General features: G+C 40.6%; 2 protein-coding genes across 8 annotated transcripts in view; both read left to right on the top strand.

Annotated features, from left to right (window-relative positions):
• The window catches only part of galnt18b (UDP-N-acetyl-alpha-D-galactosamine:polypeptide N-acetylgalactosaminyltransferase 18b), a 66,108-nt gene extending 53,623 nt beyond the window's left edge, over positions 1–12,485 (top strand). Inside the window, exons 7-11 of the mRNA XM_061753666.1 lie at positions 2,232–2,417; positions 5,775–5,912; positions 8,989–9,084; positions 10,662–10,826; positions 11,161–12,485. Coding sequence (XP_061609650.1) covers positions 2,232–2,417; positions 5,775–5,912; positions 8,989–9,084; positions 10,662–10,826; positions 11,161–11,307 — 732 coding nt within the window. The 3' untranslated portion in view covers positions 11,308–12,485. The remainder of the gene's footprint in view (positions 1–2,231; positions 2,418–5,774; positions 5,913–8,988; positions 9,085–10,661; positions 10,827–11,160) is intronic.
• Positions 12,486–13,625: 1,140 nt separating this feature from the next.
• Positions 13,626–20,633, top strand: LOC133468148 (CD209 antigen-like protein C). 7 transcript variants are annotated; one of them, XM_061753687.1, is made up of 4 exons: positions 14,257–14,311; positions 15,069–15,132; positions 15,392–15,439; positions 18,591–20,633. In XM_061753687.1, exons 2-4 carry the CDS (start codon positions 15,110–15,112, stop codon positions 19,588–19,590), a joined length of 1,071 nt encoding a protein of 356 aa, XP_061609671.1. In that variant the 5' UTR covers positions 14,257–14,311; positions 15,069–15,109; the 3' UTR covers positions 19,591–20,633. The 7 variants fall into 7 exon arrangements, with proteins under 7 accessions (XP_061609690.1, XP_061609671.1, XP_061609708.1 ...); XM_061753724.1 differs by lacking the exon at positions 14,257–14,311 and having other exon boundaries at positions 14,722–15,132; positions 19,051–19,089; positions 19,176–20,633; XM_061753706.1 differs by lacking the exons at positions 14,257–14,311; positions 15,069–15,132 and adding an exon at positions 13,626–13,642.
• Positions 20,634–21,032: the final 399 nt, after the last annotated feature.

Here is a 21,032-nt window from a genome sequence, read left to right as displayed (position 1 = left end):
CACGTGTCCAACGACGCCCTAGCTTGGCGCTGACTAGTCGACCAAATTGGCAAACACCTGCGGTGAGCCTTGTGCTTGCACAATAATCAGGATACGCTTTCACCCGACCACAGATGCGGCGTGTACAAAAATAGAGCCGTGTGTGGGGTTTTTTTTTTTTTTTTTTTTGCAAATAAAGGAAGCTTTGATGGATGCGCTTCCATTAAATGATACGTCAGACTCACGATGTTTATCAGCAAAATGCAGCCCACCTCAGCCACTTCTCTACCTCAGGCCTCCAGTGATGACTCATGGCATGACTGATGGATGACCTCTTGCTTCGCCGGATTTCAGGGTGAACGAGGCAACATTATAAAGCACTCGTAGGCCTGTGACGCTCGAAAGTCGATTTCAAATTGCCACCTATTCATCTGTAATGGGCTAAAACTTGAACTGTGGCAAAAGACATTGTGTTGTGTAGTCTGTGCGAAGACATCACTATCAATCACTGAGCACTTTGGTAGGACTACACTCGAAAATGATACATATTCTATCGCTTTAACAAGTACTGCTTTTGAATGTTCACCTATGTGGGTTCTCTCCCTCCCACAGTTCGAAAGCATAAATGCCAGGTCCATTGAAGACTGGACTGGCATATTGTCCTCGCTGGCGGGTGAAAACCTTTTTTCTGAGCGTCCAAAATGGTCAAGTCGGCATTTTTTCACAAATCGATGCTATCGGTCTGTCATCGTTTACTTGTATGCTTTATTAACCACTTTCAAGTGTTGAAATGAGCTTAAAAGCAAATCTTGAAGTCTCTTGAAGGCTTGAACAGTCTGGGAGGCGCCGTAAAACTCCGCCTCTTCCCTCTCACTACAGGAGCCATGGGGACATTATGTCGCTTGAAGATTGAAAGTCTGGATGTTTTTTTTAGACAGTCACTGAAAACACTTTGGTTGACATACATTTGAGTAAGCCTGTTTTGTTAAAAAAAAAAAGTATATCTGTAATGTTTTGGTAAAGAAGGAAGCGGTCAGCGACGAAGGTAAGGGTGTCGAGATTCATTTCTGCCTATGAAACTGCTTTGTCAGCGCATCCTTTTATTTATTGCATCACTCATGGCGCTAATGCGACATTCCAGAAAAGTGAGAAGTCAGATTTATCCCACTCGGATTGTACTAGTTGCGAGATGGCTGATTGCGCTAAATTGTTTTTTTTTGCGTGTTTGTTTTAAATGTATTTGTAAGCTATATAGGCCTATATAAAATCATAATTTACTTTAGTTATATAAATAAAGGAATATCTTACCTGAAAAGCATTTCATACATTTCACCGACTAACAGGCAAGCAGAGGGGCATATCGTCACGCACTCAATACATATCACATTGTGTTACGTGACGTTATGTCAAAGAACTAAATAAAGACAAATATACAATCTCGTAAATCAATCTCGAGCGACGTCAGATCGAAGCAACTCGGTGAAGTCGGGGGGTGTATATTTTTTTTCTCTGACTTCACATCTGACTTGGACCACCCAGTTCGAGTGGCGTTCCAGTGCACTTTTCCTGCAGGATCTGGTGGGGCACTGACCCGTTTGCCCCTAATGTGAAAGTGCTTGTTTACACTTTAATAAACTTCCCATTAACAGCGACCTTGAGTGTAGAAAACAACATTCTTATCTCTCGTGGGCCATCACTAATGGTTGAAGGTCAAGAAAACACAAAGTCATCAAAGTCCCAAAACCTCCCAGCAATCATCATGATGTCATAATTTAGTGTCATTGAATTTGAATCAACATGGATTCTGGCCTCTCCCTTTTGAAAATGTTGCATCTGGGGAGCGTCCTCCTGACAGGCGAGGCCATAGAAGGCTAGAGAGGTGAACAAAAAAAAAAAAAAAGGTTGCTTGTGAGTCGTGGCGTTCTGCACTCAGTGTGAAGAGGCTCCTCAGCTGCTCTTGCACTTGATAAGTGGCAAAGCACCAGCATATTGGAGCTTAATGAATTTGGTTGCCTCGTCTGCACAGACAAAATCGCCCTTTTCATTACAATAATAAAACATCACAGTTGCAGTGTTATTTGTGAGTGGCGCATTGCAGTTAGTCTTTTTTTTTTTTTTTTCTTCCTGCAAAATTGTGTCGCAGGCCTTGTCAATACAGCCTGTCACAACAACATGAATGCCTTTCTGTGACTCTTCCAGTATGTCTTCCAGTGTGACACTGTATTCTTCCTGTGTATTTTGTTCAAAACCAGGTGTGGCAGTGTGGCGGCAGCGTGGAGGTCCTACCTTGTGCCCGCATTGCCCACATCGAGCGTGCTCATAAACCTTACACGGAGGACCTGACGTCTCACGTGCGACGCAATGCCCTCAGAGTTGCAGAGGTCTGGATGGATGAGTTTAAGAGTCATGTTTACATGGCCTGGAACATTCCTCAGGAGGTGAGTGAGTCCACACTGGCACACCCCGTTGCTATAACGCAATAAGATCCAAGATGGCGTCAACCCGCGTAGTCGCCTCGGTAACGAGCTCGCTAGTACTGTCTCGTTTTTGTGCTTATCATTCATCTTTGGAGACATTACGCGATTTAGGATTAGAGCGTCTACTCCGGACTTCCTCTCACCAACTTTCACAAATCCATAAGGATTTTTCTCGGAATTGCTCAGCGGCGGAGCGGGTGCGGTCTATGGCGCATGGAGAAAGCGAAGACAACGCCAGAGAGGAAAGCTTGCCGGAGTGCAGGTCAGGCTTCAACAGAGTGGATTCCGAATGCTGCTCACCTCGCAAATCTACGCTCGCTACCTAACAAAATAAAGAAAATAATCTTCTCACAAAGACCAGTAAGGACTTTGGACATTCCGCCGCCCATTGCTTCACAGAGACATGACTTTGTAAACGCATCCCCGATGGCGCCGTAATGCTTCCCGGCTTCCAACTACACCGAGCGGACCGTGACACCAACCTATCGGGGAAAACAAAGGTGGCGGAATATGACAACAACATTCTAGACCACTGCTATACCAAGCTAAATAACTCGTACCGTGCTATTATTCCCCGTGCAGCTCTAGGCTCGTCTGATCACTGATACAGGGGTAAACTTAAATGTGCGAAACCTGCAGTGAAAAGAGTGAAGAAGTGGACCAATGAAGCAAATAGGGAACTCGAGACTGTGCACAGATTGGAGTGTCTTTGCAACTTCAACTGGCAGCCTCGAGGATTATACAGACACTATTACATCCTACATCAGCTTTTGTGAAGATGTGTGTGTACCAACGACGACATTTAGCAAGTTCAATAACAGCAAGCCGTGCGTGGTTCAACACCAAACTTCGACAACTTCGGGCATGGACCTCTGACTTCCCGCATGGACCTCTGACCAGCACGGAGCTCTGACATCAAGCATGGACCTGACTTCCAGCATGGAAGTCTCACAAGCACGGAGCTCTGACTTCTAGCGCGGATCTCTGACATCCATCCAGCACGGAGCTCTGACCAGCATGGACCTCTGACTTCAGCATGGATCTCTGACTTCCCGCATAGACCTCTGACCAGCATGGACCTCTGACTTCCAGCACAGAGTTCTGACCAGCACGGAGCTCTAAAATCAAGCATCTTGCTCTGACTACCCGCATGGACCTCTGACCAACAAGGATCTCTGACATCAAGCATGGAGCTTTGACTTCCAGCACGGACCTCTGGCTTTCAGCACGGAGCTCGGACACCCAGCTCGGATCTCGCACATCCGGCCCGGAGCGCTCACACCCAACTCCACCCCCGGGCCCCACCCCCCTGGTAGCTTGGCGCGGGTCCGGTCCGGCCGACAAAAACCTGGATCGAGGGCTGACTTTCAATAGATCGCAGCGAGGGAGCTGCTCTGCTACGCACGAAACCCTGACCCAGAATCAGGTCGTCTGCAAGTCATTTAGCACCAGGCAAGTCCGGAGAGAGGGCACCCTTCGTCCGGGCGCACCCCGACCCGATCGCGAGCGGCTCTGCGCGGCGGGGAGGAGGGAGCGGCCCCTCCCCCGCCTACCCGGGGCCAGCCGGGGCGCCGCGGCGCTAGGGTATCGCCGCGTCTAGGCGGGATTCTGACTTTTCGGTGTTCTGTCATAATCCCACAAACACACAGAAAATGTTACTGTTTTATGTGACTGGGCTAATATTTCATACAAATATTTACTGTAATTATAACTTCACTACAGTGTTAGTTAGCATAGGTTAGTGATAGAGACTACAGTGTGTTGTGACTACAAAATGGGGTTACGTCGGTCGTAGGAAGGGAAACGCCCGCATAAACTAAAGACCACCTGTACAGTGGTACCTTGATTTCAAAGTGCCCAAATTTACGAGGTTTTCAAGTTACAAGGCAATTTTTTGGCTTTGTGTTGCAAGCCAAAATTTAGCGTTTTTCAAAACTTCCAATATGCCGCCGCTCGAATGAAGTGGGGAAAAAAAAAATGGAGAGCTACCATAGATGTAATCCTCTCTCCAGGTTCAGTACTACGCTCATTTGTCACGTTTTATTGCTTTTTTACGTTACTATTGTCATTTGAACTAAAACATTGTACCAATAACTAAGAGTTTATGAGCAGCAGCTTCACTCCGAGCAGATTATTTACATTGCTTCCTGTGGGAAAAGTGCATTCGAGATCGAAACGTGCACATACCGTGGGGAGCTGGGTGGTTTGGGTCAGGGGTCAGCAGTGCCCCGTAGCCATCAAGCCTCATCCCCAACAGCTTCTTCTGTTTTACCTCATAACGGAACACCACACATGACCACACATGTACACGGCGCACGGATAATGATCACCCGTCAGGGAACTTGTAACCAGCGCAAAATTATGCGAGGTGGGTACTCACAAGGCTTATGTCATGACTCTTGGGGGCTGTCGCCCTCTGGTCAGCTGGACAAGTTTTTTTTTTTTGCATTTCTGTCTCTCTCTTGTCACCTCACAAAGCTTGTTTTGTACGGTTCCATTTCCATGAAATGTCACAATATAAACAACCATAGAGGGAGTATTTTGAGTTCCCCTACTGCACAGAAAAACCTGCATCATTAAAATCCACCATTCTGCATGACAGGACAAAAAAAAAAAAAAAAAAAAAAAAGTCACATCATCATCCGAAAATGGATTGTCTTTGACTTTAGAGGTTTCACTGAACAGTATTTAGGTCTTAGGGGGGTGGGATTGTCTTCAGAAGGAATTAACAGATAAATGTTTTTATTCTTTTGAACTGAAGTTGATGAATAATTAGATCAGCACCCGATGTCTTCTTATGTTAATTCTATTATCCCTTAGGGGCCTTTGTATATTCTGTTGAATAGATGAACATCTGCAGGCAATTGATTCAGTCAATAATGAGGCGTTTAACTCGGGCTGTACTCACTAAGCATGAAATTTAGCCGCGGCCCAAAGAATTAAGCGCGCGGGGCAACTGCCACTGTTGGTTTACCTCGGCGAGACTGAAAACCAACAGCATGAGTCGCTTGTAGATGTTTTCTGGCCGCCAGAGAGGAACCTCGGTGACACTGTGCTTTGAATGCATTTTTGAATGAGACATAAAGAAAAGCATCACTGATGGTGAAATGAGATTGACCCCAGACTGAGCCGATAATAACGTTGACTGTGGAAATGCGATGTGGCAAGTTGAACAAGTCTAAATGGGATATGTCCAAGGTTTATGGAGACTATTCGCAAACACAACAGATGGCTGTGAAGCGATTTACACCCATCAATTGTGGCTAATCAATGTTTTTGCCTTGTATGCGTTTGTGTGTTGTTTTTGCGGGAATCCAGGACTCTGGCATTGACATCGGCGACATCTCAGAAAGGAAGGCTCTGAGGAAGAGGCTGCAGTGTAAAACCTTCAGATGGTACCTGGTCAACATCTACCCTGAGATGAGGATGTACAGCGAAACCATTGCATATGGAGTAGTAAGCAATTGCACCTTTTCAAGCTCACCTCACTAACCTTTTGGCAAAGGCCGAAAGAAAATAATGGCGCCTGTGACGTATTAGTTGAATTCATCCCACTGTCACTATTCAGAACACTCACACTCAAATCATCTTTCCACGTAGAAATAAGTGGAAATGCCATTTACCCGTTGCAACCCCCCACATTGTGCTCATTCTGGTGTGTGTGCCTTGACCACCAGGGGTCGATATGATACAGACTGAGACAAACATGAAGAAATGCTCGCAATTGCTCCGTAAGCTGCTGCAATATTAGTCATTTTATACCTGTGACTATTCTATATAGTCTGTCTACATATGTGGCTGCATTGCTTAAAGGGTGATGACACAGCAACATCAATGATATTCTGAATCCAGCTGACTTTTCTTGTGGTTGTTCTAAAGGCACAGCTTGTAATTCTCATTTTTATGTTATTGTTGTGAGTGGTTCGCTGCCACCATCTAGCATTTGTATCTCAGATTTTTGCTTGCAGGGCAACGCAACGGTGCGTATCTTGAAAACCCCGTACGTCAGGTCACTCGCAAGTCAAGGTACCACTGTATGCTTCATTAATTGATTTTTATCCCCCCCCTTGGGCTTGGAGGTCGATAGCTGCAATCACAAACACAGCAGGGTTGCTGTTGCCGTCACTTTGTTTTGATCGTTTGTTGGTTTGCAGAATCGAGCAAAAACTACACGTTATTTCCCAAGAAACATTGCTGATGTGTAGCACAATGCAGATAGAGGTATTTATTTTGTCTTTATTTAACCATTTGAGTTTCAATGGAACATATTCCCTTGAATGCCCTTTAATCTTAAGATCCTTTCCCGAAGTCTGCTAACAAATTGATGAGCAGATAGACACAAATACAGCACCCCCACATTTGTATTTATTTTTTTTACATTTGTGAGTTTATTTCTCTTGTAGCCGTTTGGGTGAGTTAGCACTTCAGAATCAGAAATGGTACTCGGTTTGTTGTCTTATGTCACTCTCAATGAACCAGAAAGTAGCCTGCTAATTTACAGACATACAGATAAGCTCCACTTTTTTTTTTTTTTACTTTCTTTCAAGGGAATTGGATTTCAAATGTTTGCATACAATACAATATCCCCCCCCCCCCCCCCACACACACACACACACACACACACGTCTTTTGGAGTTGTTACCACTTTCGGCTTGTCCCATCAGTGGTCGCCAAGGCGAGTCACACAAATGATTTGTTCGGCAGTTTTTAGTTGCACCAGATGCCCTTCCTGATGCCACACACCCATTTTTTGCCTCGGGACCGGCAGTGGCTGCGTATTGAGACGCTGGCTGGGAATCGAACCCGCACTAGTCGCACGAAAGGTGACGGGATGTACCTCCTCTGCAAACCAGAGGACAGAGAAGCTGCTTTTGTTTGCGGTTCAACCTTGGTGGAGGTCAGTTGAGGACCAATTGTAGTTTAAACTCTAGATAATGCTAATCCAACTTGAGGACTTTGCATCAGAACTATATTAGTCAGGAGGACACACACAGCTACCTAGGAATATGCTGGCCCAACCTGAAATGTCTCTCTGCTCCCACATCTCATCTGAGACGCTCCCTAATGCACAGTGACAGTCGGACCGCACTATTACGGCCTTCTGTTGTGTGGGTGATTTGTCCTGTACAAACTGACAAACGGCAGCTGGAAACCAAGGAAGCAGGCCAGCCTTATTACATTAATTCGTGTCCGCAGACCTCATTATTCTATATTTGTTGCGTGCATTTGATGTGCTTGTCTGTGGTCACTACAGCGGCACAGATTGTCGTCCTTGTTAAGTCCAGGCAAAAATAAAAGCCACAACACATTGTCTATCCACATTTATTTTTGATTGGTCTTCTTTAAATTTTCAGTTTTCATTTTTTTTTTTTTGTCTATATATTCAAACAAGATATCACCTCTGTCGGGCCGAATCGTCGCATCTCCAAAATTACTACTTTTCAGGAAATTTTTGACTTGAGTTACCGAGTTGGTATTATACCTTATATTGCTATCATATGCCACTGGACACCAATAGCAACACATCACAGTGGAACCTTGATAGAACAGATTGTCCGTTACATTGAAGCACTTTTTTTTAAGGCCGACCTCAAGGACATCAAAGACCTTTGGGACGTCCTCGAAAAGTCAGACACTTGTAGAAAGTCTTCCCAGGAGAGTGAAATGCTGTTATACATTAGTTATAAAGTGCATTGCTCCATACTGCGCCCTTCAGTCTTGGTGAATGCCGCAATCAGTATGATTTAAGACTTAAACTGTGTTTGTAAACGGTAGGGTGTACTACAGCACTATGTCAGAGCAAGAACCATTGATTGGGATTGGGATTTTAAACTCGCAATTGCAAATCAACGATTACGTCAAGGCATCTACACTCTCATCCACCAGTTTTGAAATTTTCCAAGTTCGTCTCCACAGGTGTCGCAAACATTGCAATTATTTTTTTCTTTTTTCTTTTTAAACTTGAAAGGTTTACATTTAAGCTCTCATGAAAAACTTTGTGCTGCCTGTGGCTTTACTGATTAGCACATAAAGTAAACGTCTACAGAGCCAGTGGGGAGTGGAATCATCCCTGGCAGTGTTCCGCTGCTGTTTACGCTGCACTCTCAAAGCACCATTCTTGGAGCTCCTTGTGGTGCACCAGTCAGGCAGACCATGCTCTTAATAACTGTGTGACAAGATCATAGGTAATGCTGCAGCATTTGCATTTTTAAGAAGAACAAAAAGGCAATTCATATTCCAACATTATGGCTCACATTCTTCTGTCGTCTTGCACATTCCTATTGTGGATTTAAAAAAAAAAAAAAAAGTCAAAAGTCACTCACTAGTTACTCAGTACATGAGTAGTTTTTTCACTGAACTTACCCTTGCGTAATGATTTGGAGGATGACTTTTTACTTTAACTTGAGTCATGTGATTCTAAAATACCAGTACTCTTTTACTTGAGTGCAACCTTTGGCTTTTTCATTTTATTGACTTTATTGACTCATGCCCTATTCACTAATTGTTGTGTGCATGCATCTTTGTCTTTCAGCTGAAAAACTCTCTGAAGAGCGACGTGTGTCTGGATCAGGGGCCTGACAATGACAACGTTCCCATCGTGTACCTCTGTCACGGAATGACACCGCAGGTTCGCGCTCTTGTCTCATTTTCCAGCCGCTGTTGCATTTCAAACCATGTTGCTTCACAAGTGTGAAGCTTAATTGGGCTGTTTGTTTGTTCAGGATGGGTCAGCCTAAATAACAGCGACTTTAAATGTCCTGAAATGTTAGCACACCTTTATTCTCATCTGTGTTCGCCAGCCTCATCAAGATGCTATTGATAATCCTTCTTTGTCTGAGCATATTGTTTTAACCTTGCTGTGACACTTTAAACCTTTTTGGTCTTAACTACTCTGGCTTTCTTTCAATAATACCAACTGAACCTATTGCATCATTTTTACATTCTTCTTAATCAGTAATTGTAAAAGTGCGCAAGGAATATATATTTATAATAAATATATATATTTTTTTTTTTTTACTCCAGGGCTCAATTGTGACGTTTTTTTCCCCACTACTCGTGCCTACTATTACGACCATAAGCTAAATATCAAGGATATTGAATAAGCGCTCAAATTACGTTAATTTGATATCAAGGGTATAGAAGCCATTTGATCATTTTATCAAATAAATGCTCAAAAAGCTTGCATGAGAATTTTTATTCAAAATCCTTGATACCCAGCTTTAGGTCCATGCATTAGTACATTCTTCATCCTCACTAGTAGTACAATTGTGACATACCAGTAGGACGACTACTTGTTCCTAGCGAAGCAAAACTAGTTGACAAATGCGTACAACTAGTTTTAGTAGTGACACTGGAAAATTCTACCATTTAACGTCTAGCATTTCACTCGTACTACTAGTAGTGCACAGATGTCTGCACAGTTTTGCCTCACTAGTAACATGTAGTTGTCCTACTACTGTCCAGGGATGTCATGCAGTAGTGGAAAAAAATGTTTTACTTGTAAGACAGTACGATGCTCGGTCAGCCAATCAGGTTGTGAAATCAAAACACCCAAAAAAATGCATGTATGGTAATGATAAATTGTAATGCATTCTCTGTATGAGCAGGAGACATTTCAAATCCATTTGTAAATCTCCAAACTCGCTCTCTCCCACATTTAAATGCAAAGCCTTTTTCCTTTTTGAATGGAGATTATTTCCTCAGTAAATTCTCAAATGATCAGTATCCCTCGGCTAAATACACGAAAGCCTATTCCCTACAAGAAAAAAAAAACGCTGTTTGTAAGGACTGAATATTCATGCTTACTCCGAATCCATCATGTATTTGTGTTGTCTGCTGTATTCATTTTTGCGTCATTCAGCAGTGAATTTAAATAAAGTGTTTGGGATTCTTCCAAAGGTTTGGCAATTACTTGGAGTTGAGACTTAAACATTGGGAATCTAATTTAGAAATCCTTGTTTATAATGGGGAAAATCATATCTGTCAAATATAATTGAAAACTCCCCAGCTCCTACAGGTGTAGGCTCTGTTCTAGGTCCCCTCCTATTCATCACTTACAGTACATCCTCCCACATGTTGAATTCTTCTTTAGAAAGTTACAGATCCAATTCCATTGTTCTTCTCCTCCTCCAAACTTAAGTTGATCCTTTCACCATACTTTGTCTCTGCCCCAGAGATGAAAACCAAGCTGTTATGCTCTTACAGAATGTGTACTATACCAGTACTCATCACCTCCTGCTCGGCCTCCTCAGTCCCACTGTTGACGATGACGACAACAAGTGCCTGGTGGACGTGAACAGCAGACCACGCCTCATCGAGTGTAGCTACGCCACAGCCAAACGCATGAAACTACACTGGCTCTTCACTCAGGTGACAACAGATGTTCAGTCAGAGATTTAGACAACAAATTTGCATAAGATTGCGTTTAAAACTTAAAGGCAGCAGAAGCGACTAAATGCTCTGGGTGAGGCCAGCATCAATTGTCTCAGTGTGCTAAAATGAACCAGACTCAAAGAAATGACTCCCTTCTTGTCACTGGCTCCAATTCAGCCCTTAAATCCGAAGCTCCAAAACTGCATTGTAAAGTAGACAATAAGTCTCTACAATTTAATGTGCAGCAGTGTGTGTCAAAATGTTATTTAAGAATAACGTTCTTGTGGAGCCCGAACAATGCTAACCAACATGTTTTTTTTTATCTTTTCAGGGAGGAGCCATTCAGAACAGGAAATCAAGGAGATGCCTGGAGCTCGTAGCAAACAGTGACAATGAGTTTGGTTACCAACTGGCTCTGCAGAAATGCACTGGACAGAAATGGTCCATCACAAACGTGTTGTATAGCAATTCCCCATGAGCAAACCTGACTTACGGACTGACTGCCTGCATACGGAGTTTGTGTCTGTATCTGTGTGAGTGTCATTCTGTGTTCCAGACAGCTGGGACGTAGGAACTATCCCGCTAGTAAATTCCGACATCCGACATCAATGCGTTCCAAATAATCGACAAAAAATTACAAAATAAACAAAAATCGTTGTCCACCAACCTCAATAAGTGCATGATTACCATTAAGAGCCACAACCTCCAAAACAAACAATCCATGACTGGTTGAATTTGAAATAGTTTGAATTTAAAATAAAGAAATTACTAGAGGAAATAATGGACTTCGAAATTAATTTAGGGTCATACTGAGAAAGAGATTTTCCTCTGTGAACTGGCCAAACTTTGTATGTATTCCAACTTTAAGCGGTGTTCCAATGCATTTTTCTTCGAAGGTGAAAAAAATCGGACTTCACAGTTTTTGGGAACCCAGCAAAAAAAAACACTAAATGGGAGTGGGAAAAGGATACATTTTCATTCAGTAGGTGTACCATGATGTCTTTTTATCGAATGTTAAAACATTTAAATATGCCCAAGGAGAGATGAACCGCTGATATTTCAACCGATATTTTTATGACATGTTAGAATACTTTGTATATTTTATGATAAAAGCAGGACAGTCATATTTTCATGGACTGAAAAAAGTTAGCGGGTTCAAAAATGTCTTGAGGCTTTTTTTTATGGCTACCATGTGGCAATCTTTCTACTGTAAGTAATTTATTTCATGGTCTCAGGTTTATTTTGTGAATTAGCTGTATAGCCGATGGAACAAACAAAAATGTTTTTATTATTTTCTGATTGTTAATAACCTTAATATTTGTAATATATAAAGTGAATATTTTTTTTTTTTTAAGTTTAAACCATTAGCTGCATGTGCCTTTTTAACAAAGACAAGAATCTTCTGCTGTATCAGCTCAATTTCCTTCAACTATTTAAAATACAATACACACACCAAAAGCCGCAAAAGTACAGTCATTAAGGATAATAGCTTTTGCGAGACAATGACTAGAATCTACCACTTTTTGGGAAGTGCCAACCTTTTAGAGCTACAAAGGAAAACCGAGAAATGAAATTCTTGATGAAAACTGCTCCTTTGTACAGTGAAAAGGAAATGTGAAATTGCCGTTCAGATAATAAAGTGCTTCTTGCTTCTCACCTCTGTGAGTATGTACACCATATGGAAAGCGATATCAGTGAGTCATGACGAATGCGAGGGATGAAAAATAAGTCTGCTCCCTGCTCTGACTGTGCACCTGAGGAGGCGACTGGTGGCCCAGCCTGTTTTCAAAATGTCAGTCCTCATTAGAAACTGCATTCGAGCAGTGCTCAACAGACCATTGCATTAAATATACATGGAAACCCACTTTCATCGAAAAGACCTCATTCACTTGCATTGCTTCATAGAACAACGTGAGCCCCTCTGTATTCTCAGACCCCGCAGAAAAATATACAGGAAATTACTCAACACTTACTTACACTCACTCCTTGGGCTTTGCACTCAACGGACGCTTGATTGCGTATGCTTGCACAACACATTTCTTGAAACCGTCGCTCATTTTCTCCAAACTTAAAAGCCAATATTCAAGCTATGCACATTCGCATTCACAAACCTGAGACTCTGTGCTCAAAAGCAAACTTTGTTGTCAAATCAAACCCCAAGTCAATCAAAATGAAAAACACCACTCAACTGTCACTACACACAACAGAGAAAAAAATAAAATCGATCCTCAGATCATAACGCTGTCGCAATAATCTTTGTCGCTTGCAATAGCAATGCATTTTGCTAAATGAAACAAAAATCCTGGTTAGCACTAGTAATTATTATTTTTTCTTAAGTACTATACAAGTATCTCGGAAAATGTATGTATTGAAACACTTTTTTGTGTACAGCACAGCGTGTCTTGTCATTATTGCTGGTTTGGCATCATTCACTATAGGAGACCAAAGATGGGCAGAGTGTGACATCTACTGGTCTACTAAAAACGTACACAATAAGAGCAGAGTAATACGAGCAAGGAAATATTGAGAGAGTGGCCCACTACTGTGTCGCAATGTTTCTTCTGTGTTTACAGTTGTAAACACAATTGTTCCATAATGGCTATTTCACAGGCTTGTGTGCGTGTTTTGTGATTTCGATGACTGGGGCGAGGCTGAAACTAAGTCAAGAAGACAGTGCTCAAAGTGCGCCATGCAGAGGTCACTCAGCAATAAAAAAAAAAATAATGTCAGGAGGCGATAGTGCTCTTAGACATCATGTTCTTCATTTGAGCTGCACATCCATCTGAAACGCTGCCTGAAATGGAAAGATAAGAGTAAGTAACTGTAAATCTTGTTTGCTGATAAGTAACAGCAAAGGCCTCCATACACTTCTCAACTTTGTCTCTTTGCGGTATTGTGTACGTAAGCCTGTGTGGTGCTTAACTTTAAGAGTGGCACTAGAGCAAGTTAAGACTTTTGACAACTGATTTTTAAATGTGTGTTCATTAATATACAGTGGCCATATAAAAAGTCTAAAACACACGCGTTCAAAATGCCAGGTTTTTGCGATTTAAAATGATAAATAATTTCCACCAAAAAAAAAATCCACTCAATGTGACCTATAACCATGTAAGTATAATGTTGCACTGTAGGTAAGGTGTTCTTTTGGTGGTGAGCTCTTGGGAGTTAGGGCCAAAAAAAAGTTCAACCTTGGTTTCAGTCATACATTCTACTACTTGTCAAAATAGACACTTTTTGTCAAACTCGCGAATAACTACACAATGTAAAAAATAAATAAATAAATTTTAAAAAGATATCACTTGAGAAAGACACTATTTTTGGAACACCCCAGCGGGCCGCTTATGTGATCCAAGAGGGGCTACAAGGGGCCCGCCGGCACCATTTTGGTGACCACCTTGGTCTGAAGGAAGAGAGAAAAAAGTGAGTGACATGACTCAGCAGAACTCAAGCTAGCAATTGTCCTGACCATGGCTAGACCTAAGGTAGCCTATGTCTTGTCTTCTATTTTTCACAATATTTCAATGTTTTTTTGTTGTTGTTTTTTTTTAGCTGTAATTGCGTGTCACGCAAACCAAAGCACCCTTTTTACTCATATATGATCAGGAAGAAACATATTAATATCAGGGGTTTTTGTTGCTGTTTTTGTTCTTGTTTAGCCATGTTTGTTAGCACAGCAGCTAACACAGCTAGCATGAACATTAGCATCGATTTGAAACCCTATTAATCATCAATCATCATATTAATGATGAAGTTATGTAACACTTAATGATTAAGTGGATAGAGTTGGGCTAATACTAAAATTAAACGAGTATTCAATTAAAAATTTACTTTTATTTCATGATACGAAGGATTTCTTAAGTAATACTTTTTAAATATGATTTTCAGGTGCGTGAGTATCTAACCGAGTTGCGCCAAACAGCAAATTATGTTTTCGGTTGGCGCTCTTTTCTTTTTTTTTATTGTTTTTTTTCTCTTTTTTTTTCGTCAGATGCTCGTTTTGTGTCATACTAACGTGTGTGTGCTTTTTTTTTTTTTTTTTGAAAAATAATTAAATGAATAATTGTTCCGTCACTCGTAATTCCTTTGACGAGGCACCTGACGCGCCGAATACGGCTTTGTTTTTTGTTTTGTTTCGTCAAAGGCGTTTGAAAATAACGCCATGCCGGGCAATACGGAAGGTGTGGCCATGCGAAGCCTTATAGGTGGTTTTTATGTATTTATTTTTTTATTCATACTTAGATTGACCCAGACGTGTTGTGGTGAAACAAAATGATGTCGCCATGATTGACTCTACACAGGATGGGTAATGAAATCCGTTTTGAATAGAAAGCTTTAAATAGATGTTCCTGACTCCATGTGTACTGTAACAGTAAGGGAAAGTACATGTTTTAATCGAGACGGCTGTACTACTTCCTGAGTATTACTGAATGTCGTATGTGAACTTGCTAAGTGATCATTTGAATGCATTTCAAAGTCAAATGCAGCATTTATACGTAGATATTGGGGTGTGAATGTCATATTCGTGTTGTGTTGCTGAAAAATCCCTGTTCTATTCATTTCAGCGGTGGTGACACAATTAACAGTCACAGTGGGGAGAACATGAAAATGAGGTGAGATCGTCACAATTCAGTCAGTTTTAAGATGGAATACTCAGGCTGTGTTAGGAACAGTGGCGAGGCCAGCACTATTTTGGGTGGACTCAAATTAATTTGAAAAATATGGTTGTTGTTGTTTTTTTTTTTTGGTGTGTTTTTTTTTAATGTGATGATAGCACACGCTTTGGAATTGACAAAAAAGTAAACTTCGTGAAAATCGGTTGAGAAAAGATCAAGCTAGGACTTCATTTCAATGTCCATGCATTGCCTTTGAAAGGAAAATGGACCTTCCCAACGTGGCCGCCACGTAGGCATGTCGGCGTGCTAGCGTACATTCCTATCTATGGTCAGGACAGTTACCCACATTTCCAGCTGTGTTAACGCTAATTACCAGGTAATGCTTGATTTACAACCCTGACACAATCTGTGAAATGACATTTGACCACACGGCAATGCTTCAATGTCTCTTCAATTGCTCAATGTTATGTGTCGGCACTGACCCGGGAGGGGCTTGTCATGCTGCGGACTGATTAGCTAATATGCTAATTAGGCACTTGGAGCTGTCGCTAGTTAATTGAATAGCAAAAGAGTTTTTGCCCAATGTATCTGAGACGATATGATATGAAATATCTCCATGAAGTATCTTACCCCAAGGTAGGGCGTGTTCACACGTGTTTTTTTTGTTGTTGTTGTTTTTTTTAATCCCCTGCAAAAACTCAAAATCTTACCATGAATATTTTATTTCGAGTCAAAACTAAATAAAATTAGATGCATCTCAGTGTATAGTTTACATTGAAAATCAATATGTTATGGTAAATGTGTAAATATAAAACAGAATAAAATACAGCATGGTCAATTGTTTGAGTGAAAATATATCTCAAATTTTTCATTTGAGTTCACTTCCATTTAATCATTCCTTCTTCCAAAAAGTCTTGTTTCCTTTCGTCACTTTAGTGGTTCGGAACTGCATTGTTTAGCTCACACTGCTATCTATTGGATCAGATATGTGACGGCATAGTAACAAAAAACGTCACAGAGGTATATACTACATTTCCAACACTGTTGTCTATTACTCAAATCAAATGGTGACCTTATAAACAATTTATTTCTTCTTTAATAGAGCTAGAGACTAGCCAAAATGTTTTTTTCATATTCCTTTCCTCTGAGATGAAATACTCATATTGTATTCATACTGTTACAAAATGTCTGTCCTTTTCTGACAATAAACCAGATTTTTATAGTGTATTGCATAAATAGATCTAATAATAAATTAGTAGTAGTGGTGGTGAGGCTTAGCCCTACTTTGGGTCATCCACCAAATGATCTTTTTCATGGACTAAAACGTTAGAGCCGACAGTTTGATTCAACTTCAGAAGGGGACTCTGAAATTGGCCTCAGCCCACCCAAAGTACTCGACCTAGACTCACCCCTGGTTAGGAATCACTCCCTATGCACTATATCAGGGATCTTCAATTAAAATTCATAGTGGTGTAAGTTGTTTTGTTTTCTCATGGCAAAGGTTCAGACCTCAAAATGTTTCGATTTGCATAGCTGACCAGTTGAACAAAAGTCGAACATTTCCATTTCTTTTCACATTTATTATTCATTTTGCAAATAGGATGTTTATTCTTTCCAAGAAAAAAGCTGATATCTGTTTTACCACAAATGAAATTACTTTGATCCTACTAAAGGAGAAGAATGCATCAACATATATAAATGTATTCCCAAAAACACAGAAATACAAAGTAATTGTTAAACACACATCTTAACCCTTAAAACAGTTCATGTTTACATACAAATAACACCAATAACTTAAATGTGGTATGGGGTCTTCATGTTCACATACTTCACTAACAAGTTGATTTTATATATTTTTTCTTCCTCAAGAAAATTAATCTGGCAGTCATTTACAATATTATCAATCTGTTTTACAGCAATTGGCAAATAACTAATTCCCTTTGGAACCCCCCTTCTTCCTTGCCAAAATTATGTTCAATTTCAATTTAATATACTGAATAAATTGCTCATTTATTAGGGTGTCATGGAGCAAAATGATAAACACTTTGAAAATTGTGCGGGACCCAACACGACGCACATATGTCACATGTCTACTCATTACACCGGCCCGACTTGGGCCGTGATTGGCTGTTGCAGATTAGATTCTTCTCAATCAAAAATAATCACACGATTCTTCATATTCTTTACACAAATTTGGCTAGCCCTAATTGCATCGTAAAAAGGTTGTGTGAACAGAGTGAAGTCCACAGTTGAGGTTTTGATTATTTGTGGATGTAAACATGCAAGCTCACATCTTCTGTCTACAGCAGTGTATTGCAGCAATGGTCCCAAGTTCTGTATGAAGACTCGATAACGCCAGCGTGCTGTAGCAGCCGGGCAACCGACACCTATGTGGCGGCCATGATGGGGAGGTCATGACGTTGCGTGCGAGTAATGTCTGTGTGGAAAAGTTCCGGCGCAAACATGGTTTTGGCAGAGTGCTGAGGCAAAAATTTGGTGTCGACTAATTTCTGTAGACATAACCGCGTTAGTCAACTTTTTTTTCTCAGCTCTATTGCACAGACTCAGTGCACAGTTTTATTGAACTCAGTTAACAAGTTTTTGTTTGTTTGTTTGACTGTCATTATCGTTGTCTTATGTTGTAAGTCATTGTTTAAAAAAAAAAAAAACATCGCAATGAATCGTCCCGATTTTTGCCGATTTGAAAAGGACTAATATCTGCCAATTAATCAGTCAGGCCCTAGTTTGTATTTTATTTTTCTTAAGTACACTCCTCTTAAGAACAATATATATTTTTTTATCCATCCATTTTCTGAGCCGCTTCTCCTCACTAGGGTCGCGGGCTATTTTTTTTATACCATATTTATTTGTTCAATATTTTTTACAGATATTAATCTGTCCATTCTACAGTATAAAATCCCTGATTCTGTACTGTATAGTGATTAGGGAGGAGCAAATTAATACATGATTCTGAACACAGGCTCAGTCTTTTTGTCATCATAAAATATGTGATAATGTTTGCTTTTTTTTTAATGAGAGTTTTGTTTTCAAGAAAAGTATGTTTATGAAGGAAGTGTGATGTTTGCAAGCTGTTGTGCTGCAAAAATCAATTGCTTAGAATTTCCCTGTTTTTTTCTCTTTCTATCAGTATAATATATGACCGTCAAACTCCAGTGGAATGGCATCAATCCAAATGTAACATGTCATGGATGCCAACCCAAGGTGTTTGCTATTTCATTGGATTTGCTATACTGCTCATTTGCACAGCGGCTGGTTTCTCTCTCAACATGTCCAAGTTCCATCACCTGAGCGCCAGTGAAGAAAATATTCGGCTGCATACAAGTATGCTACTGAACAAGTTTACGAGCACCAACATGGGAAGCATACAGCTGCAATTTCACAGCCTACAGCTTAAACATCAGCGGCTAGATCTTGAGCAAAAGCAGCTATTGCGTAATGCTAAATGTTTTGAAGTAACCACAATCATAAGTATGCAAATTAATCTATTGGAGCTCAAATATCTCGAAATCTACGAGACTATGAGCACCCTCATAAGTGAGCACCAGCGGTTGATTCTGAGTCTTAACGCCTCTCTACAAAAATTTCAGGAGGAACAGGAACAGCAGCAGGATCTGCTCTACAAACAAGTATGTGACACAAAGAAAGAGAATCCCATAAACTGCTGCCGGCATGGCTGGTTTAGGCACGCTTCTAATTGCTACCTTCCATATAGAGAAAAAAGAAAAAACTGGAAGGATGCACAAAATCACTGTGAGAGCATGAACAGTTTACTAGTTAAAATTGAGACCGATGACGAGCAGGCGTTCCTGACCGATCTTGTTGATGATCATGACTTACAACCCTCGGCATGGATTGGCTTGAATGACATTGAAGTAGAAGGTCAATTCAAGTGGGTGGACGGCACCGACCTCTCCGATCTCACATTTTGGGAGCCCAAAGAGCCAAACAACAATCACGAGGTCCACGGTCAAGATTGTGTGACCATTAAGGCCCGTAAAAAGGCCAAGAAGTCTAACAAGCGTAACAAAAAGGACGTCAAGTGGTATCATTCCTGGGATGATGTCATATGCAACGCAAGACGATACTTTATGTGTAAAGCGTGCATTTTATGTGATTATTTAGACTGAAGTGTTTGTGGCCAGACTATAGGGGTCCAATCAGCATCCTTTGAGGAGACTGACTAGCACCCAACAGCGGTTTTTCTTTTTTTTGTGATGGAAGGGACTACGAGCTTGTACAACAATTGCAGCCCACGCAAGACAATTTCCTGGAGGCTGTCATAATGTATATTTTATCAGGAAAATATTTTCCATTGAACTTCATTGTTCATTTCAATAAGTATGTTATGCTGTTAGAAATGCATATCGGTCAAGCTCCCACACCTTTTTGTTTTTTTAATTAGATCAACTACAAACAAACAACGCACATGTAAACAGCCAATTATGTCAGCTTTCTGACACGGTGTACCCTTTTGGTTTTTGTTTTACTGCTATGCATTCTGAGTGGATTGTAGAGAGAGGTTTCTATTTGTAACTACTGTGTTCTTTTATGACGAATTGTGCTCTCCGCCGCCTTGGCCAGATTCCATCTTGAAAAAGAGACCTCGGTCTCAATGGGTGTTTATTTTTTGGTTAAATGTTTTGATTTATTGGCACGGGTATGATTGACATGGTGAACCTTCACGTAGCAACATGATTCTTAACGTTAGCAAGCTGACTGTACTGTTTAACCAATATATTTTGAATTTCTGAAAGGTTTTTTATATCAATTGATACTTCAGTATGACAGAGTGGACGTGTTCAGGTTCCACCTTGTCTCAGGCCCCCGTTCCAGCTAAAGAAGATTTAAAACCCGAAAATTCAAACCAAACATGCTGTCACTGTAGGCGTGGTGCTCTTTTAATGATGAGCATTTTTTGGGTTTGTGTCAAAACATACCTTTTGAAGTTATGGCCAAAAAGTTCAGCCTTGGGTTCGATGGAAGTGACAAAATCTCCCACACACGTGTGAAAGTGTGCTACGCTCCGATGAAACCAAGTATTTTTCTTAATACTTAATTTTTGCACCTTATGGTACCTTATCAACTACTACATACAGTGCATGAACATTGATTTGCAACCCTGTTTATATCATTGGAGAAATTGTTAAATTAAATGAGTTTTCAAATGTAATTTATTGTAAAGGATTTATTCATTCATATGTTTTACAGGTAGCTCACTATAATAACCCAAGCTGTGCCAAACAGCAAAGTATGATTGGACAAACAAAATACTTCATAAATACTGTACTGTTGATGGATGAGGTGAACAAATCAAATGATATAATGGTTTACTTGTTTATTGAAAACAAAATAACAAATTGTAAAAGAAATGGTATAATTTTTAGATGTTGGTGGCTAAATTATCCTCCAATTCTGGAAATACAACCCAGACGCTGTACTTTTTTACTTCTACTTTTACCAGTCTTTTTTTTTTTTTAAACGTGTGTACTTTTAGTTTAGCACCAAATGTGAGTCTAACAAAACATGACTACCTGCAAAAGGTGGTTTGGTCTGGGGTACAACAGCTGGA

Source organism: Phyllopteryx taeniolatus, chromosome 2 (assembly GCF_024500385.1).
Source record: "Phyllopteryx taeniolatus isolate TA_2022b chromosome 2, UOR_Ptae_1.2, whole genome shotgun sequence".
Lineage (NCBI taxonomy): Eukaryota > Metazoa > Chordata > Actinopteri > Syngnathiformes > Syngnathidae > Phyllopteryx > Phyllopteryx taeniolatus.
Note: the sequence above shows the minus strand (reverse complement) of the source record. Positions and strands in the feature narration are given on the sequence as shown.